General features: G+C 46.2%; 1 protein-coding gene across 2 annotated transcripts in view; it reads left to right on the plus strand.

The window, feature by feature from the left end:
- The window catches only part of LOC137436464 (plasma membrane calcium-transporting ATPase 2-like), a 244,394-nt gene that overhangs the window by 179,481 nt on the left and 38,341 nt on the right, over positions 1-26,572 (plus strand). For both annotated transcript variants that reach the window (XM_068130276.2, XM_078786445.1), the window contains exons 12-13: positions 6,781-6,960; positions 25,113-25,200. In XM_068130276.2, coding sequence (XP_067986377.2) covers positions 6,781-6,960; positions 25,113-25,200 — 268 coding nt within the window. The remainder of the gene's footprint in view (positions 1-6,780; positions 6,961-25,112; positions 25,201-26,572) is intronic.

Raw genomic sequence — 26,572 nt, forward strand, 5'->3', positions numbered from 1 at the left:
AAGATTTTTACTATTTGAGCTTGTTTGTCTGTCTCCTCCAGGTATTAAGATTTTTACTATTTGAGCTTGTTTGTCTGTCTCCTCCAGGTATTAAGATTTTTACTATTTGAGCTTGTTTGTCTGTCTCCTCCAGGTATTAAGATTTTTACTATTTGAGCTTGTTTGTCTGTCTCCTCGAGGTATTAAGATTTTTACTATTTGAGCTTGTTTGTCTGTCTCCTCTAGGTATTAAGATTTTTACCATTTGAGCTTGTTTGTCTGTCTCCTCTAGGTATTAAGATTTTTACTATTTGAGCTTGTTTGTCTGTCTCCTCTAGGTATTAAGATTTTCACTATTTGAGCTTGTTTGTCTGTCTCCTCTAGGTATTAACATTTTTACTATTTGAGCTTGTTTGTCTGTCTCCTCCAGGTATTAAGATTTTTACTATTTGAGCTTGTTTGTCTGTCTCCTCTAGGTATTAAGATTTTTACTATTTGAGCTTGTTTGTCTGTCTCCTCTAGGTATTAAGATTTTTACTATTTGAGCTTGTTTGTCTGTCTCCTCTGGGTATTAAGATTTTTACTATTTGAGCTTGTTTGTCTGTCTCCTCTAGGTATTAAGATTTTTACTATTTGAGCTTGTTTGTCTGTCTCCTCTGGGTATTAAGATTTTTACTATTTGAGCTTGTTTGTCTGTCTCCTCTAGGTATTAAGATTTTTACCATTTGAGCTTGTTTGTCTGTCTCCTCCAGGTATTAAGATTTTTACTATTTGAGCTTGTTTGTCTGTCTCCTCTAGGTATTAAGATTTTCACTATTTGAGCTTGTTTGTCTGTCTCCTCTAGGTATTAAGATTTTACTATTTGAGCTTGTTTGTCTACTCTAGGCCTTAAGATTTTACCATTTGAGCTTGTTTGTCTGTCTACTCTAGGCCTTAAGATTTTACTATTTGAGCTTGTTTGTCTGTCTCCTCCAGGTATTAAGATTTTTACTATTTGAGCTTGTTTGTCTGTCTCCTCCAGGTATTAAGATTTTTACTATTTGAGCTTGTTTGTCTGTCTCCTCTAGGTATTAAGATTTTTACTATTTGAGCTTGTTTGTCTGTCTCCTCTAGGTATTAAGATTTTTACTATTTGAGCTTGTTTGTCTGTCTCCTCTAGGTATTAAGATTTTTACTATTTGAGCTTGTTTGTCTGTCTCCTCTAGGTATTAAGATTTTTACTATTTGAGCTTGTTTGTCTGTCTCCTCTAGGTATTAAGATTTTTACTATTTGAGCTTGTTTGTCTGTCTCCTCTAGGTATTAAGATTTTTACCATTTGAGCTTGTTTGTCTGTCTCCTCTAGGTATTAAGATTTTTACTATTTGAGCTTGTTTGTCTGTCTCCTCTAGGTATTAAGATTTTCACTATTTGAGCTTGTTTGTCTGTCTCCTCTAGGTATTAACATTTTTACTATTTGAGCTTGTTTGTCTGTCTCCTCCAGGTATTAAGATTTTTACTATTTGAGCTTGTTTGTCTGTCTCCTCCAGGTATTAAGATTTTTACTATTTGAGCTTGTTTGTCTGTCTCCTCCAGGTATTAAGATTTTTACTATTTGAGCTTGTTTGTCTGTCTCCTCTAGGTATTAAGATTTTTACTATTTGAGCTTGTTTGTCTGTCTCCTCTAGGTATTAAGATTTTTACTATTTGAGCTTGTTTGTCTGTCTCCTCGAGGTATTAAGATTTTTACTATTTGAGCTTGTTTGTCTGTCTCCTCTAGGTATTAAGATTTTTACTATTTGAGCTTGTTTGTCTGTCTCCTCTGGGTATTAAGATTTTTACTATTTGAGCTTGTTTGTCTGTCTCCTCTAGGTATTAAGATTTTTTTACTATTTGAGCTTGTTTGTCTGTCTCCTCCAGGTATTAAGATTTTTACTATTTGAGTTTGTTTGTCTGTCTCCTCTAGGTATTAAGATTTTTACTATTTGAGCTTGTTTGTCTGTCTCCTCTAGGTATTAAGATTTTTACCATTTGAGCTTGTTTGTCTGTCTCCTCTAGGTATTAAGATTTTTACTATTTGAGCTTGTTTGTCTGTCTCCTCTAGGTATTAAGATTTTCACTATTTGAGCTTGTTTGTCTGTCTCCTCTAGGTATTAAGATTTTTACTATTTGAGCTTGTTTGTCTGTCTCCTCCAGGTATTAAGATTTTTACTATTTGAGCTTGTTTGTCTGTCTCCTCTAGGTATTAAGATTTTTACTATTTGAGCTTGTTTGTCTGTCTCCTCTAGGTATTAAGATTTTTACTATTTGAGCTTGTTTGTCTGTCTCCTCTAGGTATTAAGATTTTTACTATTTGAGCTTGTTTGTCTGTCTCCTCTAGGTATTAAGATTTTTACTATTTGAGCTTGTTTGTCTGTCTCCTCTGGGTATTAAGATTTTTACTATTTGAGCTTGTTTGTCTGTCTCCTCTAGGTATTAAGATTTTTTTACTATTTGAGCTTGTTTGTCTGTCTCCTCCAGGTATTAAGATTTTTACTATTTGAGCTTGTTTGTCTGTCTCCTCTAGGTATTAAGATTTTTACTATTTGAGCTTGTTTGTCTGTCTCCTCTAGGTATTAAGATTTTTACCATTTGAGCTTGTTTGTCTGTCTCCTCTAGGTATTAAGATTTTTACTATTTGAGCTTGTTTGTCTGTCTCCTCTAGGTATTAAGATTTTCACTATTTGAGCTTGTTTGTCTGTCTCCTCTAGGTATTAAGATTTTTACTATTTGAGCTTGTTTGTCTGTCTCCTCCAGGTATTAAGATTTTTACTATTTGAGCTTGTTTGTCTGTCTCCTCCAGGTATTAAGATTTTTACTATTTGAGCTTGTTTGTCTGTCTCCTCTAGGTATTAAGATTTTTACTATTTGAGCTTGTTTGTCTGTCTCCTCTAGGTATTAAGATTTTTACCATTTGAGCTTGTTTGTCTGTCTCCTCTAGGTATTAAGATTTTTACTATTTGAGCTTGTTTGTCTGTCTCCTCTAGGTATTAAGATTTTCACTATTTGAGCTTGTTTGTCTGTCTCCTCTAGGTATTAAGATTTTACTATTTGAGCTTGTTTGTCTACTCTAGGCCTTAAGATTTTACCATTTGAGCTTGTTTGTCTGTCTACTCTAGGCCTTAAGATTTTACTATTTGAGCTTGTTTGTCTGTCTCCTCCAGGTATTAAGATTTTTACTATTTGAGCTTGTTTGTCTGTCTCCTCCAGGTATTAAGATTTTTACTATTTGAGCTTGTTTGTCTGTCTCCTCTAGGTATTAAGATTTTTACTATTTGAGCTTGTTTGTCTGTCTCCTCTAGGTATTAAGATTTTTACTATTTGAGCTTGTTTGTCTGTCTCCTCTAGGTATTAAGATTTTTACTATTTGAGCTTGTTTGTCTGTCTCCTCTAGGTATTAAGATTTTTACTATTTGAGCTTGTTTGTCTGTCTCCTCTAGGTATTAAGATTTTTACTATTTGAGCTTGTTTGTCTGTCTCCTCTAGGTATTAAGATTTTTACCATTTGAGCTTGTTTGTCTGTCTCCTCTAGGTATTAAGATTTTTACTATTTGAGCTTGTTTGTCTGTCTCCTCTAGGTATTAAGATTTTCACTATTTGAGCTTGTTTGTCTGTCTCCTCTAGGTATTAACATTTTTACTATTTGAGCTTGTTTGTCTGTCTCCTCCAGGTATTAAGATTTTTACTGTTTGAGCTTGTTTGTCTGTCTCCTCCAGGTATTAAGATTTTTACTATTTGAGCTTGTTTGTCTGTCTCCTCCAGGTATTAAGATTTTTACTATTTGAGCTTGTTTGTCTGTCTCCTCTAGGTATTAAGATTTTTACTATTTGAGCTTGTTTGTCTGTCTCCTCTAGGTATTAAGATTTTTACCATTTGAGCTTGTTTGTCTGTCTCCTCTCGGTATTAAGATTTTTACTATTTGAGCTTGTTTGTCTGTCTCCTCTAGGTATTAAGATTTTTACTATTTGAGCTTGTTTGTCTGTCTCCTCTAGGTATTAAGATTTTTACTATTTGAGCTTGTTTGTCTGTCTCCTCTAGGTATTAAGATTTTTACCATTTGAGCTTGTTTGTCTGTCTCCTCTAGGTATTAAGATTTTTACTATTTGAGCTTGTTTGTCTGTCTCCTCTAGGTATTAAGATTTTCACTATTTGAGCTTGTTTGTCTGTCTCCTCTAGGTATTAAGATTTTACTATTTGAGCTTGTTTGTCTACTCTAGGCCTTAAGATTTTACCATTTGAGCTTGTTTGTCTGTCTACTCTAGGCCTTAAGATTTTACTATTTGAGCTTGTTTGTCTGTCTCCTCCAGGTATTAAGATTTTTAATATTTGAGCTTGTTTGTCTGTCTCCTCCAGGTATTAAGATTTTTACTATTTGAGCTTGTTTGTCTGTCTCCTCTAGGTATTAAGATTTTTACTATTTGAGCTTGTTTGTCTGTCTCCTCTAGGTATTAAGATTTTTACTATTTGAGCTTGTTTGTCTGTCTCCTCTAGGTATTAAGATTTTTACTATTTGAGCTTGTTTGTCTGTCTCCTCTAGGTATTAAGATTTTTACTATTTGAGCTTGTTTGTCTGTCTCCTCTAGGTATTAAGATTTTTACTATTTGAGCTTGTTTGTCTGTCTCCTCTAGGTATTAAGATTTTTACCATTTGAGCTTGTTTGTCTGTCTCCTCTAGGTATTAAGATTTTTACTATTTGAGCTTGTTTGTCTGTCTCCTCTAGGTATTAAGATTTTCACTATTTGAGCTTGTTTGTCTGTCTCCTCTAGGTATTAACATTTTTACTATTTGAGCTTGTTTGTCTGTCTCCTCCAGGTATTAAGATTTTTACTGTTTGAGCTTGTTTGTCTGTCTCCTCCAGGTATTAAGATTTTTACTATTTGAGCTTGTTTGTCTGTCTCCTCCAGGTATTAAGATTTTTACTATTTGAGCTTGTTTGTCTGTCTCCTCTAGGTATTAAGATTTTTACCATTTGAGCTTGTTTGTCTGTCTCCTCTCGGTATTAAGATTTTTACTATTTGAGCTTGTTTGTCTGTCTCCTCTAGGTATTAAGATTTTTACTATTTGAGCTTGTTTGTCTGTCTCCTCTGGGTATTAAGATTTTCACTATTTGAGCTTGTTTGTCTGTCTACTTTAGGTATTAAGGTTTTTACTATTTGAGCTTGTTTGTCTGTCTCCTCTAGGTATTAAGGTTTTTACTATTTGAGCTTGTTTGTCTGTCTCCTCTAGGTATTAAGATTTTTACCATTTGAGCTTCTTTGTCTGTCTCCTCTCGGTATTAAGATTTTTACTATTTGAGCTTGTTTGTCTGTCTCCTCTGGGTATTAAGATTTTCACTATTTGAGCTTGTTTGTCTGTCTCCTCTAGGTATTAAGATTTTTACCATTTGAGCTTGTTTGTCTGTCTCCTCTCGGTATTAAGATTTTACTATTTGAGCTTGTTTGTCTGTCTCCTCTAGGTATTAAGATTTTTACTATTTGAGCTTGTTTGTCTGTCTCCTCTGGGTATTAAGATTTTCACTATTTGAGCTTGTTTGTCTGTCTACTTTAGGTATTAAGGTTTTTACTATTTGAGCTTGTTTGTCTGTCTCCTCTAGGTATTAAGATTTTTACTATTTGAGCTTGTTTGTCTGTCTCCTCTGGGTATTAAGATTTTTACTATTTGAGCTTGTTTGTCTGTCTCCTCTGGGTATTAAGATTTTCACTATTTGAGCTTGTTTGTCTGTCTCCTCTAGGTATTAAGATTTTTACTATTTGAGCTTGTTTGTCTGTCTCCTCTGGGTATTAAGATTTTTACTATTTGAGCTTGTTTGTCTGTCTCCTCTCGGTATTAAGATTTTTACTATTTGAGCTTGTTTGTCTGTCTCCTCTAGGTATTAAGATTTTTACTATTTGAGCTTGTTTGTCTGTCTCCTCTAGGTATTAAGATTTTTACTATTTGAGCTTGTTTGTCTGTCTCCTCTAGGTATTAAGATTTTACTATTTGAGCTTGTTTGTCTGTCTACTCTAGGTATTAAGATTTTTACTATTTGAGCTTGTTTGTCTGTCTCCTCTGGGTATTAAGATTTTCACTATTTGAGCTTGTTTGTCTGTCTCCTCTAGGTATTAAGATTTTTACTATTTGAGCTTGTTTGTCTGTCTCCTCTAGGTATTAAGATTTTTACTATTTGAGCTTGTTTGTCTGTCTCCTCTAGGTATTAAGATTTTCACTATTTGAGCTTGTTTGTCTGTCTACTCTAGGTATTAAGGTTTTTACTATTTGAGCTTGTTTGTCTGTCTCCTCTAGGTATTAAGATTTTTACTATTTGAGCTTGTTTGTCTGTCTCCTCTGGGTATTAAGATTTTTACTATTTGAGCTTGTTTGTCTGTCTCCTCTAGGTATTAAGATTTTACTATTTGAGCTTGTTTGTCTGTCTCCTCTAGGTATTAAGATTTTTACTATTTGAGCTTGTTTGTCTGTCTCCTCTGGGTATTAAGATTTTTACTATTTGAGCTTGTTTGTCTGTCTCCTCTAGGTATTAAGATTTTACTATTTGAGCTTGTTTGTCTGTCTACTCTAGGCCTTAATATTTTACCATTTGAGCTTTTGTCACCAAATTTTGAACAAACCTTTATTATGAGAATATGGAGATCAGAAATTAAAACGTTTTTCTTCTTTTTTATACCTGTTGTTTTCATCACCTTTACTTCAAATACAAAGCGGACATGGACGGGCTTTGCATTTTGGGATGATTTCTCGTTTATTTTATGAAGGGTTTTTAGTGATCACCTGTCTCTCCTCCCTGCAGGTACCCGATGCCATTTTGAAGTGTCAGCGTGCCGGAATCACCGTACGGATGGTCACCGGAGACAACATTGATACCGCCCGTGCCATTGCCACCAAGAGCCGAGTCCTCGAGCCAGGTCACGACTTCTTGTGCCTTGAAAGCAAAGATTTCAATCGTCGCATTCGGAATGATGGTGGTGAGGTGTGTGCTGTGCTCTCTGACCTCTTGGGTGGACCTCTGACCTCTTGGGTGTGTGCTGTGCTCTCTGACATCTTTTGTGGACCTCTGACCTCTTGGGTGTGTGCTGTGCTCTCTGACCTCTTGGATGTGTGCTGTGCCCTCTAACCTCTTTTGTGGACCTCTGACCTCTTGGGTGTGTGCTGTGCCCTCTAACCTCTTTTGTGGACCTCTGACCTCTTGGGTGTGTGCTGTGCTCTCTGACCTCTTGGATGTGTGCTGTGCCCTCTAACCTCTTTTGTGGACCTCTGACCTCTTGGGTGTGTGCTGTGCCCTCTAACCTCTTTTGTGGACCTCTGACCTCTTGGGTGTGTGCTGTGCTCTCTGACCTCTTGGATGTGTGCTGTGCCCTCTGACCTCTTGGGTGAACCTGTGACCTCTTGGGTGTGTGATGTGCTCTCTGACCTCTTTTGTGGATCTCTGACCTCTTGGGTGTGTGCTGTGCTCTCTGACCTCTTGGGTGGACCTCGGACCTCTTGGATGTGTGCTGTGCCCTCTGACTTCTTTTGTGGACCTCTGACCTCTTGGGTGTGTCCTGTGCTCTCTGACCTCTTGGGTGTGTGATGTGCTCTCTGACCTCTTTTGTGGACCTCTGACCTCTTGGGTGTGTGCTGTGCTCTCTGACCTCTTGGGTGAACCTCTGACCTCTTGGGTGTGTGCTGTGCCCTCTGACCTCTTGGGTGTGCGCTGTGCCCTCTGACCTCTTTGGTGGACCTCTAAACTCTTGGGTGTGTGCTGTGACCTCTGACCTCTTGGTGTGTGCTGTGACCTCTGACCTCTTGGGTGTGTGCTGTGCCCTCTGACCTCTTGGGTGTGCGCTGTGCCCTCTGACCTCTTTGGTGGACCTCTAAACTCTTGGGTGTGTGCTGTGACCTCTGACCTCTTGGTGTGTGCTGTGACCTCTGACCTCTTGGGTTTGTGCTGTGCCCTCTGACCTCTTGGGTGTGTGCTGTGCCCTCTGACCTCTTGGGTGTGTGCTGTGCCCTCTGACCTCTTGGGTGGACCTCTGACCTCGTGGGTGTGTGCTGTGCCCTCTAACCTCTTGGGTGGACCTCTGACCTCTTGGATGTGTGCTGTGCCCTCTAACCTCTTGGGTGTGTGCTGTGCCCTCTGACCTGTCGAGTGAACCTCTGACCACTTTGGGTGTGTGCTGTGCCCTCTGACCTCTTGGGTGGACCTCTGACCTCTTGGGTGTGTGCTTCGCCCTCTGACCTCTTGGGTGTGTGCTGTGCCCTCTGACCTCTTGGGTGGACCTCTAACCTCTTGGATGCGTGCTGTGCCCTGTGACCTCTTGGGTGTGTGTTGTGCCCTCTGACCTCTTGGGTGTGTGCTGTGCCCTCTGACCTCTTGGGTGTGTGCTGTGCCCTCTGACCTCACCCCTCCTTGATGGGTATATGAGCCAGATGCAAATATTATGGTTTTAAAATATTGTTACAGATACGACTTTGATGGTATGGTGGGCCGAGCGGGATGGCCGCCGTATCCGTACAAGTTACCCGATTGTGCCCGAATGTTGACTAATCGCGCTACGCTGGCTCAATAGGAAAGAAAAAGAAGACACCCGGCTGGATTACAATCACACAATACGACACCAGGGATACGGTTCTCAAAGGTTGTTATTACAATTGCGGAAGGTTTAGATTACAGGGACAAGAGGGAAACATAGGAAGGTGGGCACTTAAACACACTTATATTATCCCCGGACAGACGACAGGTAAACGCGGGACAAGGCTCACTCACACGGGGTTTGATGGCCAGGAAAGCGGGTAGCGATCGCTCCAGGTGCACCTGGCTCAGGGACAGAATCACGTACGGTGGTGTCCAGAGATGCGTGAAGGTATCACAGCGCTTGTGGGTCGCGACTTTGGTCTCAAGCTGGGGAGGTCGCTCAGCGCTCGGGAGGGTGGCGTCTTTTCCTTCCAAGCTCGGGGCGCATCTGACGTCACGTCCGGCGCGGGGCCGCGTATATCCGGCGGGGAGTCACGCCCTCGCTCGTTAGCTCCGCCCCATATGGCATCGGCCCATGGCTTCTCATTGGGTGCGGGGGTTACCGGCTCCGCCCTTGACGAGGGGCCGACAGGGAGCCCCCTTCTGGGTAACCCCGTCGAGCACATGTTCAATGGCGGCCAACCGAGCCGGAGTGAGGACGCAAAGCCGCTGTTGTTGTGGTTGTTGTTGGAGCTTGAGATGATGGGAAGAGATGCGGGGAGGTATGGGAAGGTCCTAAACTCCTACTGGTGCCATATCATCACATTCTGGTGCAACGAAGAGTCATAATTAATGGAAACAAGTCCTTAACTGACATAGATTAAGAATAACTAGCAAGATGTCCTATAATTGTCTACGTGTGGTGCGGGGGACCTGGGCACGACATTTAATGGGGGGATGAAGGGGAAGATCGGCTCTAATGGGTGTTGTTTACAGACAATGGGACTAGGGAATGGGGTAAGGGAGAGTTGGGGAGTATCGGAGAAAATAGGGGAATATTTACAAGCGGATATGGAGGCCAAATTCCATATTCGCAACATTGCACCCTTCTCTACCCTCGGGGCGTCCCGACCCGATAAATTTTTACCTACTTTAGTGTGGCACGCAATGTAGTTCCCTCTACTATTAACTCTACCCTGAGTGCGACAGTTTTACAGATATTCACAAATGAGTAAATATGTCCCCCTGCGACGTTGCACCCTTCTCCTCACAGAAACACACCCACAGGATAACCGAATCCGGAAAGAATTCTCAAACTAAACATACAGCCGGTAGGGAGCATTATTTACAAGACTACGCTGCTATTTACACTACGATCCAGGACCTGTTTTTGGAGGAACACATGCAGATGTTATGCATAGAGAGAGCGCGCTTGCCAACATCGATACACCAACCCACGAGTGCTCTGTGGCCGACGGCCTTTAATAACGTGCAGAGCACCCTTCCCGAGCATCAAAAGCACCACCCCACCACCAATCGGTGCAGTCACCATTGTTCAATGATTAAAAATAAATGCGACAACCCCTAACCCTGCAGGTGTCTCTTGCTCTTCTTGTGGTGCACTTGGTGTTACTTAAAAGTGGTTCACCTGTATGGCATAGGTGCCACGTTGGCCCATAGGTCCATCCCCGGGTGGTGCTTGGCCGCAAACGAACTGCGGTCCATCGTGGGTGGCCACAAACATTGCGGTCCATATGGTGTATCGATCCCGGCAGCAAGCAGCGAAAGTGCAGGCCCACAACTGCATCGCCAGCACCTCTCTCTCCTCTCTCTCTACCCCAAAGCCAGATCCTCGGAGGTGGGAGACAAAAACAAGACAAGTGAGCAAGGTGGTAAGGGCGCAAAAGTGCACGCAATGCAAGGTGATGCACACTGGGGGCACATGGGAACCAGGTGAGACAGGTACGTTCCTACCGTACGCCCCCCCCACCAGGTAACCTACATGGCCCCTCCCTTACCCCTTACTGTATCAACAAAACACAACACTACCCATAAACATCTACTTTACAAATCCACAAACATCCCTACTGTCTTCCCCGTTCCTCCCATATACCAAATTCGTCTTCTCTCCCTCCTAACCAATCAAATTTGCCATTTTCAACTCTCATCAAAATTTGCCATTTTCAATTCATCATCAGTCCCTCCTAGGGAGGGAGAGATGGAATCACCCCAATGTCTCATCCACGTCGTGATGCGTCTCACAAATCCAACAGCAATTCTCATTTCTGCAACACAAACAAAGAAAACACAGGTGTGGAGTCATCATCATCACCACAGGCAAGTGGCTGCGTATGGTGCGACAGGTTCATCAATCCTAACTATCTCCTAAATGACTTTAACAACTTTACACTACCCGGGGGCTTTCTCCGGCCAAACCATTGGCCCTCTTACACTATGGGTTCTAAAAACCAATTCCCATTGGCCAAACTGTGGTGCTCTTCAATTTGGGGTCTCACTCCCCCGATTCATCTCCCGGTGCCCTCGCACAATTTCTGGGCTGCGGCGTGTACCTCTCCCAGTGGGTCTACCCACCTGCACACCTCCACCACTGCAGTTGCCTCCGAGCTTACCTGCTCCTCACCCTAACCTAACTACCTGGGGAAGGCCCTCTGGCTCTCTCCCCACTCCGTGCCCTCTCTGGCACTGGGCTGCCCGATCCACACCCGGGATCCTCAGGCACCCACTCACAACTACCGGCTCCCAGAGCCCACCGGCGGCCTCACCTGGCCGACATCCTCACAGTGGTGGAGTGCCCAACCAACTACACACACTAACAGGCTACACGCCCAGCCATTTCCACAACACTAATGCACCCATTCACAACACCATTCTGCAACCGCACCACAAATGCCAATATCCAACCACAATTTACCTGCACCCTCTACCTAACACTTACACTACCCGCCCCGGGTGCTCGTGAAAGGGGTCCACTCTTCCCCCATCCACACCTTCGCACCATGCACACCACTCCGTACCACTTACTCCAACTCTCTCCACACACCTGTACCTGCACACCTGTGCTCTCACACCTGGTGCCACCTGCACCCTTCTCTCCCCAAGCGCATTCGCGCTGATCCACACACTCACTACTCACACACTGCTCCACACACCTGTCCAGTTGCACACCTGTGCAATCACACCTGTTCAATTCTCTCACACACAGCATCATCTCAGCTAACTACTCCCTTCTGAAACTTGCGCTTCCCAGTCGTCCCTTTAAACTATTGCGCTCCCTCGTCATTATCATCCATACTAATCTACCTGCGTCCCCACTACAGGTATCAGTCACTAACTAAACTTAACGTTACCTAATGTCAATCTCTTCTAGATCCCTACACACCATATCCTAACCCACCCGGGCTAGTTTTCACTGCCATACACCCCATAAACTATTGCTCCTTTGCCCCACCACCATGGGAAGGGTGGCAGGGATGCCACCCTCTCCCACCGGGCCTATCGCTCCTCAATCCCCCAGTCCTCTGGCACTAATAAGCCCCCCTTATTCAGAGGTACTGGGTCCCGCCTCGGCATCTAAAGCCGAGGCAATCCACGGGGGCGCCTGCTCGCCGGTGTAAGGTCTTATCCGGTCGGCGTGGACGATCCGAGGGAGGGCTCGTGGCCCCATTTTGATCTTAAAGACCACGTCACAGATTTGCGACAGGACGACTCCTGGGCCTTGCCAGGGGGAGGTGAGTTTTGGGCACCTTCCCTTCCGCCTCCGGGGATTAAAGAACCAAATCTTCATCCCCGGAGCGTATTGACTCCCCTGGCTCCGGTCGTCGTACCTGCGCTTCATCTTTTCCCCCGCCAGATGGAGTTGGCGGCGGGCGAAGGCATGGACTAGCTCCATGCCTTCCTCTAGGTGACGTGCGTACCCCTCCCTCGGCGGGTTAACCACTGTGTCTGGCACGGGACCGCATAGCAAGTCGGCGGGAGCCCGTAACTCCCGCCCATACATAAGCAACGCTGGACTGCATGCGGTGGCCCCGTGCTGGCTGGTTCGGTAGGCCATGAGCAAGTAAGGGAGATGTTCGTCCCAGTCATCCTGACGGGTGGTGGTGAACAGTGCCAGTTGTTGGATTAAAGTTCGGTTGAATCTTTCCACCATCCCGTCAGATTGAGGTCTTAAAGGCGTTGTTCTGGTTTTCCGAATTGACAGGAGACTGCACACATCTTTTAGCAATTTGCTCTCAAAATTTCGTCCCTGGTCGGTGTGCAACTCCTGTGGAATCCCATGCCGGCACACAAATCCTTCCACGAAGGCCTGCGCTACCACCCCTGCTTCTTGGTTGGGGAGGGCGTAGGCCTCCGGCCACTTGGTGAAGTAGTCCATCACAACGAGGATATACTTATTACCTTGGCGGGTGCGGGGCAGCGGTCCTAGAATATCCATAGCCACCCGCTCAAGGGGGGCCCCCACCTGATGTAATTGAAGGGGGGCCCTCATCCTCCGTGCTGGTCCCTTTTTGGCAGAACAGGCGTCGCATCTCCGACACCAGTCCTGTATGTCGCGCCCCATATTCACCCAATAGAACCTCCGGCGGACCCGAGATATTGTCTTTGTCCTGCCCAAATGGCCGCCGGAGCGGGTACCATGCACCTGTTGCAATATGACGTTCTTGAATTTGTCAGGGACTATCACCAGCCAGGAAGTTCGATCAGAGGGAACCTCCACCCACTTGCGATACAAGATGTTGCCTTTCAATTCCAGGGTCTGCCACTGAGCCCAATATGCCTTTGTCTGCGCCCCGAGGGGGGTGACCTCTTCCCCCTTTGGTCTTTGCCCCAATTTGACCCATTGGAACACCGGCCCCAGAACAGGATCCTCCTGCTGGGCCGTGCTCCAAGCCAACTCTCCAAATTCCTCGTCCGCGGTTAGTGGCAAAATTGGCCCTCTCACCCGGGTTGCCCGGACGACGAGAATCGGGGCGGAATCGCCCAATTGCTCCCTCTCCTCGTGTCTCGCACAAAATTTACAGTTTTCCCCCAGACAAGGACGCCGAGAGAGTGCGTCCGCATTACCATGGGCCTTCCCGGCCCTATGGGCCACATCAAAATCGTACTGCTGCAACTTTTCCAACCACCTTGCAATTTGGCCCTCCGGTTCCTTGAACCGAAGGAGCCATTGCAAGGAGGAATGGTCAGTTCTAACCAAAAATTTCCGCCCGTACAAGTACGGGTGGAAATGGTTCATGGCAGCCAGCATAGCCAATAACTCTTTGCGAGTGACGCAATAATTTCTCTCGGGCCTACTTAAGGCCCGACTATAATAACCAATCACTCTCTCCACGCCCTCCTGTGTCTGAGACAAAACTGCGCCCAATCCTTCCTGGCTCGCATCCGTGTCCAGGGTAAATGTCCCGTCACTAGTGGGGTAAGCTAGAAGGGGTGCGGATGTTAGACACCCCTTCAATTTTTGGAAGGCCTCGTGGCACTCCCGTGTCCAATTAAATCGCGTCCCCTTCTCCGTAAGCCGGTGGAGGGGACGGGCCAACTCCGCAAATTTCGCCACAAAGCGCCGGTAGTAGGAGCAGAGTCCCAAAAATCCCCGCACCTCTTTGATGGTACGTGGTGCGGGCCACTCCTCTACCGCTTTAATTTTGTCTGGGTCTGTTTTTACCCCCTCGCGGCCAATCACGTGACCTAGATAGGCCACCTCTCTTGCAAACAAAGTGCACTTACTCGGGTTCAGCTTCAGCCCTGCCTGTCTGAGGCACCCGAACACCTGGTCCAAATTAGCTAGTGCCTGGGGGAACGTTTGGGCATGTACCAGGACGTCATCCAGGTACACCAGGCATGACTGCCATGGCATGCCGCCTAGTACATGCTCCATCAATCTCTCAAAGGTGGCGGGGGCGTTACACAAACCAAACGGCATCACAGTAAACTGATACAGTCCCTTACCTGTGGAAAATGCCGTTTTCTCCTTCCCTGCCCTATCCATCTCCACCTGCCAATACCCACTCTTGAGGTCCAAAGTTGTGAACCAATTTGAGCCCGCAACGGCATCGAGGGTGTCATCAATCCTTGGCAGGGGATATGAGTCCTTGAGTGTCACGTTGTTTAGCTGGCGATAGTCCACGCAGAACCGCGTGGTCCCATCCTTCTTTTTGACCAGCACAACAGGTGACATCCAAGGACTTCCCGAGGGCTCGATCACACCTGCGTCGAGCATTTTTGCAACCTGCTCGTCAGCTTCCGCCCTCTTGCTCCAAGGGAGCCGTCGGGCGGCCTGACGAATAGGCCGGGCCTCACCGGTGTGGATCTGATGTTTCACCAGGCCCGTACGTCCAATATCCTCGGTGGACAGGGAGAAGAGGTCCAAATGGGACCCAACCAGTTTGTGTAAGGCCTCCCTCTGGGTACCTCCCAACTCTACGCTACTACGATTTACCATCTCGCAAATGGGATCGGGCCAATTCCTACTTGTTATTGAAGGCTCCCCCCGGGGTCGGCTCGGCTGGACGTTCTCGCCCCTCACTGTCGCGACTTCCTCCACTGGGGTGCAGCCAGCTACCCTCGTGCCCCTTACTATAGTGCGTGGTTCTGTACTCACATTTACTACTCGGACGGCCACTACCGGTCCGTCCGTTTTTACAAGGGTGCGGCCCACGATTAAACCCGGTATGGACTGCGCTGCCACCGGTTCGACCAGGCCGCAGGACTCCTGCCATGTTGGGCGAGCTGCCCACCGGGCCGGCACTATCGCCTCGGCCCTGGGGGGGATGGTCACGGCCTCGGAAGCCTCCAGCTCCGCTCTCTCGGCCGTGCTCACTCCCCCTAACGGCAGCTCTTCTACTCCCACCTGCAGGATCCCCCGGCACAAGTCGATTTTACAACCGCTGGCAGTCAACAGGTCCAACCCTATTAAACATGGGTCGCACACCTCCGCCACCCAAACATCTATCTCCCTCCTTACCGACCCTAACTTGAGGGTCACAGAACCACGCCCTATGATCGGGGCCGTTACCCCGGTAGCAAGCTGCAAACTATAATTTTGCAGGCGCTGGATCTTATCCCAGCCACCTGCGCTCGAATCAAGGACCACAGGGCTGATGATCGTGGCGCTAGCTCCTGTGTCCACGACGGCGTCTACCCCCACGCCGGCAATTTTGCATCTAATTGTCAGGCTACCGGTTCCAATTTGGCCACAATAAATGACCTGTCGCGTCAATGAGGGCTCTCCTCCATCCTCTGCTGCCGAACACCGCCCTACGTGCCCGACACCTTCTAGTTTCCCGGGGTCTGGCGGGGGGGTGTCTGGGGTCGGCTAACCCGCTCCCCCCTGGGCGGAGTTGAGGACCTCAACTGCCGGGGATCATCCCGGCGCGCGTTTCGACAGTGCCGCGCCAGGTGACCCAGGCGGTTGCAGGTATAGCACCTCACCTGATAAGGTGCTTGCCTCCGGAATTCCAAATTCCCCCCCCTGTAGGTCCGAATTGGATTACCCGCTCGTGGTCCACCGCGGGCCACCTCCGGGGCCGCCTGCCATGGTCCAGGTCCTGCCAGGCGCTGGTCCACCAGCCTCCGGACCATGCCCGCCAGGTCAGGACCCACGTCGGGGGCGGGCCCCCTAAGGGGTCCGCCCTCCATCGGGGGTCCCATCTGGCGGACCGCCATTGCGAGACGCTCGCCCCCCCGGGCCAGGGGCCTCGCTGCTTCCCAACGGGCCGCAGCGTCAGCCGCCTGGCTCAGAGTCTGCGGGCGCCACATGGCGAGCTGTTGCCGGAGCTCAATATCCGGGAGGGCCTGGATAAAATGGTCCAGCGCCAGGCTTTCCCGGGAATCCGCTGCCATGCTAGCATGTGCGATCCCCACTGCGCGGCGAATGTCGTGGGCAAGTTCCCCGATGGCTTCCTGGGGCTTGCGCTTTCGCAGCGCGAGCTGAGCTTTAACAAGCTCGCTCTGCTGTTCTATTCCAAATCGATTAATTAGGGCGTCGCGGAGGGCTGGCAGGGTGAGAGCACCCGCTGGTAATGCCGTCAGCACCTCCGCCGCCGCGCCGCGCAATGCGGCCACCAGGTGTACTCCACCTTCGTCCTCACCCCAACCGTTACCCTTACACACACAGTCGAACTGCGCCAGGTACGCGCGTAGATCACTCTTGCCGTCATACGGCGCGAGTGGGACCTTGTGGGACCACCTCGTATGCGAGTCGTTGCCCGCCGGCCGGACCCCGTGCGTCGCCCCTTGCGGGGTCAGCGCGGGGCCGAACCGGCCGGGCCCCCACAGTACACTACCCCCAAGGGGCTCTCGTGCCTCCCCGGTCCCTCCAACAACTACCCCTGTTGGTGTCGATGCATGGGTCACACCTCCGCAACCCGCTACCCATTCCATACCACCACAACCTTGCTCACCCACACCTCGCACCTCTCGTTCCATACCCTCCGGACCAGCCATACACCTCACTCTTGGCCTCTCACGAACATCCGGGTCTATCTCGACCCCCAAGCTTATTAAATCACCTGGCGCATCATACGCACGACCATATTGGTCACCACTTACACCGGGTCCTCTTTCTCTTCGCTTCTCCTCCATCACCTGCGAATCCCTCATCCGGTTAATGAGCACATCATCACGATCCGAACACAGACTTTGGACCAATTCTTTTACTTCCTCCTTTATCTCTTTCTTATCCTCTCTCCGTCGCTTCTTAATTTCGCTCACCCCTTCTTCCACTTCCTCTAATTTTTGCTTCATCTCCTTCATCTCTTCGTGCGCCCCTTTAAGTTCTTCCTCTAACTCCACTTTATTTTTTTCTATGTGCTCCCGCACCTCCCGCTCTTTAACCTCCATTACCTCTACCACCTTGTCCATTTTCCTCGTCAGGTCCTCATGTACCGTCTGGCACTCTTTTTTAATTACCCCTACGTCCTTTTTCATCTCCTTCTGTGTCGATTTTAAACCCTCTATTACCGCTGTGTTCTTCTTTACCTGGTCCCCCAGCTCCTTTTGTCCCACTGTCAGTTGTTCTACTCCCAGCGTCAACTCCTCTATACCACCTTGCAATTTTACAGTCCCCTTTCTCACCTCTTTCTCCATGCGCTCCTTACAGTGCCTCACCTCCTCGCGCACTCCTCCGACCTCCTCACTCACTCCTCTTCTGATCTCCTCTCCCATCACTTGCATCTCCTGCCCAGATGCCACCCTCATCTGCTCCATTTCCTCCCTGTGAGCATCCAGTTTGGTTTCTACCCCCATTCTGACCCCCTCTATCTGCTGCTCCATTTGTTTAACTTCCCTTTCCGCTTGGTCCCTCATGTCCCTCAATTTGCCTTCCATACTGTTTTCTAACCCCTCTAACCCTTTTTGCATCCCTTCCATTTGATTCTCTTGAGCGGCCATTCTGTTTTCTACCCCCGTTAACCCATTTTTCACTTCTTTTATCCCGTTGTCTAACCCCTCAAAATTATTGTCTAACTTCCCAATTTTCTTGTCTAACTCCTCAAAATTATTGTCTAACTTCTCACCGGTACCCCTCGCTTCGTCCCTCATTACCCCCATTTGGCCCTCTATTCGTTCCATAAGGGCCCTCATTTGCAACATAAAAAGGTTCGGATCCACCAGGGGCGCTGCCACGGTCACGGGCGCGGTGACCAGCGAGGCGCCATTTTGCGCGTCTGCTACCCTCGCTGCTTCGCTCTCCTCACGTCCCTCAATTTGGTCCTGGACCGACCCTGCCTCACTCTCCCCTACCGGACCCCAGCCGTCTTGATCCGCCATAGCGCGACTTGCAAAATTCGAGTTTCGTAAAACAAAACAAATTTCGGCCGCTCCAAATTTTGACCAAATTTTTTTTTTTCCTCTATTCGTTTTTTTTTTTTTTCCTTCAAAATTTGGTCGGGCCTCGAATCTCACTCCCGACACCAATTGTTACAGATACGACTTTGATGGTATGGTGGGCCGAGCGGGATGGCCGCCGTATCCGTACAAGTTACCCGATTGTGCCCGAATGTTGACTAATCGCGCTACGCTGGCTCAATAGGAAAGAAAAAGAAGACACCCGGCTGGATTACAATCACACAATACGACACCAGGGATACGGTTCTCAAAGGTTGTTATTACAATTGCGGAAGGTTTAGATTACAGGGACAAGAGGGAAACATAGGAAGGTGGGCACTTAAACACACTTATATTATCCCCGGACAGACGACAGGTAAACGCGGGACAAGGCTCACTCACACGGGGTTTGATGGCCAGGAAAGCGGGTAGCGATCGCTCCAGGTGCACCTGGCTCAGGGACAGAATCACGTACGGTGGTGTCCAGAGATGCGTGAAGGTATCACAGCGCTTGTGGGTCGCGACTTTGGTCTCAAGCTGGGGAGGTCGCTCAGCGCTCGGGAGGGTGGCGTCTTTTCCTTCCAAGCTCGGGGCGCATCTGACGTCACGTCCGGCGCGGGGCCGCGTATATCCGGCGGGGAGTCACGCCCTCGCTCGTTAGCTCCGCCCCATATGGCATCGGCCCATGGCTTCTCATTGGGTGCGGGGGTTACCGGCTCCGCCCTTGACGAGGGGCCGACAGGGAGCCCCCTTCTGGGTAACCCCGTCGAGCACATGTTCAATGGCGGCCAACCGAGCCGGAGTGAGGACGCAAAGCCGCTGTTGTTGTGGTTGTTGTTGGAGCTTGAGATGATGGGAAGAGATGCGGGGAGGTATGGGAAGGTCCTAAACTCCTACTGGTGCCATATCATCACATTCTGGTGCAACGAAGAGTCATAATTAATGGAAACAAGTCCTTAACTGACATAGATTAAGAATAACTAGCAAGATGTCCTATAATTGTCTACGTGTGGTGCGGGGGACCTGGGCACGACATTTAATGGGGGGATGAAGGGGAAGATCGGCTCTAATGGGTGTTGTTTACAGACAATGGGACTAGGGAATGGGGTAAGGGAGAGTTGGGGAGTATCGGAGAAAATAGGGGAATATTTACAAGCGGATATGGAGGCCAAATTCCATATTCGCAACAATATCATTCTTTTTCAGTATATGTGCTCGGATTTATCTCAACGTTTTAAAATTTCCAACTTTTAAACCTGTTGGAGAAAAACATACAACAGGTTATTTGATCGTGGAGTTTTCTTTTGATTCCATCTCTTGTTGTCGATACGACATTCTGGTAATAATGACAATGAATTCGTATATGTTTCCTGTCGTTGTTAGCATGTATAAACCTTAATATCATCTCGACCCAGCTATAAACTGTCGTCCTGGTGTTTCACAGGCAGGGTGATTCATCTTTGTGTGTTCCGTCCCTCGGATGGACCTTAAACTGGGCCTCCCGTCTCCCGGCTTTAGTCTGTGGACGTTAAAGATCCCGCGGTGTCCTTCGCGAAGCGTAAGCAAGTTATCGCCGGCACCCTGAACAAATTACATATTCCTGCCCGAACCAACAGGGGGCACTGCATCAGCGGCACACAAAATGATGATGATGACCTTAATATCACAATTGCATGTTTTAAAGATTACATAAATCACCATTACCCACGATGTACATTTTTATTATTATTTAATTGACACCACAGGGTAAGATCGAGCCCAAAACAAAGAGGGGCCCCCTCGGGGACCAAGCAAAGAAAGAATATGGGAATCTACAACAATTAAATGAGATGTATATTTGTATTTTTTTTTGTTTTGTATACAAAGTCGAGGCTCGTGTAACACCTAAACTGATAGATGATTGATTCGTGACATTAATTGTAGCAAGTTGACATAAGAACACATTGCTGGGGAGGCTGTTCCAAAGAGAGGGAAGATGGAGTAGGCATGGTAATTGGTATTGAGAGAAGGGCAGGGGCATTCAATAAGGGTCTCACGAACAGAGTGGAGAGGAGGAGTCACAGAAACAGAGAAGTCGAGAGAGCACTGACTGTGGTAGTAGCGGTAGAAGAGGCACAGGAAAGAGACTGCTCGACGGTGTTCCAAAGGTTGGAGATGGCTAGGCAAAGTAAGATCCTTAAAAAAGCCATGAACATCGGGAATGTCCTCTCAAGAGCTGACCATATTCCAAGCGAAGCTGCAATCCAAAGCGAGTCGCAAACTTGGCAACCTCCATCATTCCAAGTCTTTCCTTGAAAAACAACAACTACTCACAGTACACAAGCTCTTTGCCCATACCTCATAGGAGTACTTCTACTAGCCCGTGGCTAATAAGCCCAAGCAACATGTCTGTCTCCACTAGAGTCTGTGCATTCTACTCCTCTCTACATTATTAGCATCTGCCTAGCCCCCATGAACCCTACCTAACCCTAACCCTAACCCTAACGTTAGCCCTAACCCTAACCCTAACCCTAACCCTAACCCTAACGTTAGCCCTAACCCTAACCCTAACCCTAGCCCTAACCCTAGCCCTAGCCCTAACCCTAACCCTAACCCTAACCCTAACCCTAACCCTAGCCCTAACCCTCTTACTTGCAAGGTGATTCCCCTTTATTGGTGCTTTCGCCTGCTGTCCCACTGTCGGTACATTCCTTCTTTTTTTTTGCCCTCTGTATCCATTATCTTCCATGAATGTAAGTTTTCAATACGAAGAAGTTATTCTGTAACTCGACTGAAGAGGATGGGTATGTGATATTTGGAAGCAAACACAGAATAGAGGAATTTAGCTTTCTCGTGAGCAGAGTCGGCCATGGTGCCATTTGAAGTGACAGAAGGGATGAAGGGGAGCATGCCCCATTGCCCCAGAGACAGACTTAACAAGGTGCCACTAGTAAGACAACATATTTTAATGTTCAGCTTTGAGGTTGGTCAGATGTTTTCAGACTCTCCTGAGAGTGGACACACTTGCGTGCTCCGTGGAATGATCTGAGGAAAAGCTGCAACCACCGGAAACCATGAAGCGGAAACAAATTTGCGAATTATGCATAATTTTTTCGTGTTATTACCTGCGCCGGTGGACGGAGCTTATGTTTTCACTCCTGTCTGTTTGTTTCTTTATCTGTCTGTCTGTCTTTCTTTCTCTGTGAGCAGAATATCTCAAAACATTATGGACAGATTTGGACGAAATTTCGTGGACATATTGGGAGTGAGACATTCGATTTTGGTGAAGATCCGTATCCGGATCCCATAAAAAATGTTTAGGTTGATGTGGTGGTTCATATGCTGCATCATTTTCTGGATGTGTGGCTATGCCGCTGATGCAGTGCCCCCCATTACCAGCTAGCTGGTACTCATTTTGCCGACTTAGGAAGGATGACAGACTGAGTTGACCCACCTGGTTTAAATTCAGGACCTGAGGATCTCAAACCAGTCACCTTAACCGTAACCCAACACCAGGCTTCTTTTTCTAAGTAATTCTTTACTATTGAGATGCATGACCAAAAACAGTATAAAACACGATATTTCAAAAGTTGTGGATGGATTATGACAAAACTTGGTGGATAAGTTGGGTAAGTGACAAGAACAAGCCGATTAGATTTTGGTTCAGGTCCGGATGAAGATCCAGCCAATCAGTGGGATACAAAACATAAACTGTTCAGCCTGGTGGAGGTGAGCGCTCTACCAAGTTCTGTACTCTAGTTATTTGCTGTTTTCTCTGTGCATGAATTGCAATATGATGTTACAACATGTAGTGCACTGCAGTTCATCTTAAGGCAGGTGTTGTGTGTGATTGTGTTTGCTAATGCCTGTGAAAGTTATTGTTACGTTTGTGGGGGGTAAATGAAGAAATACCTTAAAGAAAATTCAGAATCGTATAAATTAGCATGATCCGAATGTCGCAAAGAAGAAGAATCCACCTCGATGCATCTAAGTAGTGTCGAATGTCCAGGTAAGATCGCATATGTGTCTCCATATGAGGGGTGGAGCAATGCTAGTTGGGTAGGACTTAAGGAAAAACCCCATTGTGTAATTGCCCTGTGATTTTTCCCTTTGTTGTTATTGAATCAAAAAGGGCCGCCATTATAACTACAACGATTGCACTGTAAATGGACTCATTCGCTCACAACACCGCCACGGTTGACCAACACCCAGCACATTTGTCGATCCCCGCCTCACAGCCTTCGACGTCATCCAAACATTCCCGAACGGACTTTGGATTCCGCCCTCGACGACTCGTAACGGGGAGGCCATGGCCCGGTCATCATCATTGAATAGAGCTCGGTGATTGGACAGAGTGTGACGTCATCGTGGAACATTCGAGAGCTAAAGGCAAAAAGAACGCGGTCTCGTCATTCTCTCTCTCTCTCTCTCTCTCTCTGTGTGTGTGTGTGTGTGTGTGTGTGTGTGTGTGTGTGTGTGTGTGTGTGTGTGTGTGTGTGTGTGTGTGTCTCCTGGTGCTGGTGCTGGTTGGAGGTAGTCGCATTTCCTCCTTGTTCCGGCTTGGTCGCGGGCGTGTGGACTTTGGTTCATGTGCGCTCTTGGGAAAGGGCTGGTGAGAAACAGCGGTTCAGAACAGTCAGAACTACAAGGCACAGGATCGACGTCGGCGGTGGACTGGGTCCACGTCGTGTTTCCTCTTGACGTCGAAGAGCACACTCCGCGCCATTTTGTGCGATTCCCACGTGGTGGTTTGGAGGTGACGAGCGACCGGCAAGCCTTACCAGCCATTTGGGGACGCAAAGCTGAGTGCCGGCCAATTACCACAACATCTTTTTCTTTTTTTTTTACTTTCGTTTTCCCTTTGTTTGTATACGAGTCTGAGAGGAAACGTCTCAATTAGGAATTTTAGTTTTTACTTCACCTTTCATGGTTACTTGCATTTATTTTCATTAAATCATTGTTTGTCGAATCTTACTTTCCTTGTATTGTGGATTTTGCTGTCCCGTCTTTGTATTTGTGGGTTTGGATGAACCCCTACGTGTGTTCCAATCAGATAAGGCCTCGAACCTTCGTGCGCGAAAGATAATACCGCCAAGTTGGGTATACGCATCGGAGTAAAGCTCATTTTGGCCATTCGTCCTCTTGGGGTCTTAACCCCGGGGACACGACATTATTATATAGCTTTCACAATGGTAACTAGATGGTATTCATAGAATACTTTCCCTGCGCAGTCAACTTGGTGCAAGCCAACACTTCTACTTTTGAAACTTTTTTTATGCCTCCGCCGACAAAGTCGCCGGAGACATTATGTTTTCGGGTTGTCCGTCCGTCCGTATGGGCGAAACCTCGTTTTTCTCAGCAACCATTTGTCCGATTGAGACTAAACTTTCAGGGTAGGAGTGACATCCATGCAGAATGTTTTTATGATAATTGTGACATCATAAGTCACGTGGTATGGCAGCCATCTTGGATTAAAAGCAAATAATTGAAAAACTATTTCTCGGAAACCGCTGGATGGAAAAATTTGAAACTTGGCACATTGTCAAGTACTTCCTTGGCACATTGTCAAGTAACAAAAGCATGATATTGATGACATCATAGGTGAAGTGGTATACCAGCCAAAAATGTATTAATCGAATTCCTTATCCTAAAAATCTGAAACTGCATTGCACATGATCTATGACATATTTGTATTGAAATATTAAATTTATGACATCATATGTCACATGGTTTGGCAGCCATATTGGATTGAAGGAAAACATTAAATAATTATATCTCTAAAACCGCTCACCCTATCGATGCGAAATTCTGCAAATATCATCGAACAGCACTGTTGCATATAGTTTGAAAAGGATGATGTCATAGGTCACGTGGTTTGGCAGCCATCTTGGATAGAAAAACGAACCTTATCCTATCAACATGAAACTTCACAGACGTGATCCCCTACCCATACATATGCATCTATCCGTTGTGGGACTATGCAGATGCATATTGGCGACACAGTCGCATTGTTCTAGTTTTCTTTGATCCAATATGGTTGCCAGACCACGTGACAATGACATCATAAATTTATATTCTCTAATATAATTGTTACATATATCACGCTCAAGAAATTTCAAACTGATCAGACGAAGTGTTGTCCCTGTCAAATGATGACGTCATAATTAACAACACCTATTCCCCATATGGAGTTCTTTACAATGAGCCATGATTTAAAATTTTCCATGCAGCGGTTTTGAAGATATAAAGGTGCAACATTTTCTGGTTTTTCCAATATGGCACCTGTACCACGTGACCTATGACGTCATAATTATCATTAAAATATTCTACAGGGGGAGGCACTCCTATGGCGAAAATTTCATGTCTTTCGGACCAAAAATTGTAGAGAAAAAAAATTCATACTGATTGAATCAAGTGTTGTACTTGTCGAATTATGACGTCATAATTAAGGTACCGATGACATCATCATTAACATATCTTATTCCCCATGGGGAGTACTTGACAATGAGCCATGTTTAAATTTGATTTTTTTTATGGACAGATTAAAAAAAAATTGAATTTTAAAAACAGATTTAAACAGATTTGAATTTTAAAAAGATGTTTTTTTCAAATGCAGATGCAGACACGTACGGTAATGATTGAAGTCAGGTGTACTCTAATTTATAGTCAGGTGTCAAAAATGCAAATTCTCAACTGCAGGATAAATCACAGTGGGACCTTTCTTGATTTATCAGGAAATCAGCTCCTTCTGCACATTGAATTCTCATTCATGCACCTTCACTATGTCATAAAGAATGAAATAAGTGAATGTTCAGTTATTTGTTTATGGACTTTTACTCATTTCTTATTCATTCTTTCAATGATCATAGATCGAGCAGGAGAGACTTGACAAGGTGTGGCCCAAGCTGCGTGTGCTTGCACGTTCATCTCCGACTGATAAGCACACTCTGGTCAAAGGTTTGCTCTTACCTCACACCACGTGGTGCAGGTAGTGCACTCTTCAACATGTTTGCACACTAACCTTGAATGCGATAATAGTTGTTGTTGGTGGTTGTTGTTGTTATTGGTGTAGTGCAGGTGTTTCCACTTATCTATGAGCTGTCTCGGATGGGTTCGATTTTCGACCAAACTATGACTTGTTGGATTGGTGTTTTGCAGGTAGGGCAGGTAAGTAACGATATCACAAAGGGTACCATCCTTCAGAAGTCGATTCAGCTATTGGAAGGTTAAAGAAAGGAAGGGGAGTGGAGGCAATTGGAAGTTGTGTGAAAAGGTGGGAAGAAGGAACGATCCCTGAAGATTGGGCAAATATCACCGTTGCACCTTGGATCCCGATGAAGGCACACCTTTATTATTGGTTCACAATGAAGGGACACACTCTATTATGTTCATCTTAAACAGCAGGTAAAACAGTTGAACAGGCATTGAAAGTTTTTCAAAATGTGATTGAAGGAAGATGAAGAAAAGTTGTAAATATAGACAACAACCAGTTTTTGTTTTATGCCGGGAAGATCAACAACAGAAATTATTTTTTAAATTGTGATAAATTCCAAGAGAAGCAAGTATTTGATAAGGAAAAGGAAACTGCGTCATGTTTATGTTAACATAGAGGAAGCACATGATCGAGTACCAGAAGCAGTTGTTGAATAGGCCTCAGAAGGAAACTTGTGGCTGAAGAAATGGAAAATGTAGTCATGGGAATGTATTAATATATATATAATATATACATTATCAAAAGCGATGGTGAAGATCAACTTGGGATGCACTGTGGAATGTTTGAAGTAAAGGTAGGATTACACCAAGGATCAGTTTTACTCCTGTGTTTCCAATAGTAATGCAAGATTGAACGAATAATGAAAGGTTGCGATTGCCATGTAAGGTAGTGTACTCTGATGACTTTGTATTGAACGCTTAAAGTGAAATATAACAAAGGAGTTTTTTTTTTTTTTTAACTCGTACACCTGTTCCCTATGGGAGTAGCAGGAAGGGTCATTCATCTCTGGGGTATATAGATTACAGTAGATCTAGGTTCTGGCCTCAAGAACATAGGGTGTATGTTCATTTACCAAGTTTCCTTGTGGTGAGCTCGCCAAGTGGTTTAAGCATTTGAACAAGCACTCCATTCAAAACCGTTGATAAGGAACGGTTGGCTTGGCAAGCGTTAGCTAGCTGCTTGGTAACTGAACACAGTCCGAGTTTCCTCCCTTTCAGTTTAGTGTTAAACAGCAATATCGACCATTTCCAAAGGTAATCATTGTTGTTACGTCTGCCACCAAAGGGATGATTTCACCCCTGTCTGTTTATCCGTTTGTGAACAAAATATCGCAAA

Source organism: Myxine glutinosa, chromosome 11 (genome assembly GCF_964187855.1).
Source record: "Myxine glutinosa chromosome 11, kmMyxGlut1.1, whole genome shotgun sequence".
NCBI classification, from domain to species: Eukaryota; Metazoa; Chordata; class Myxini; order Myxiniformes; family Myxinidae; genus Myxine; species Myxine glutinosa.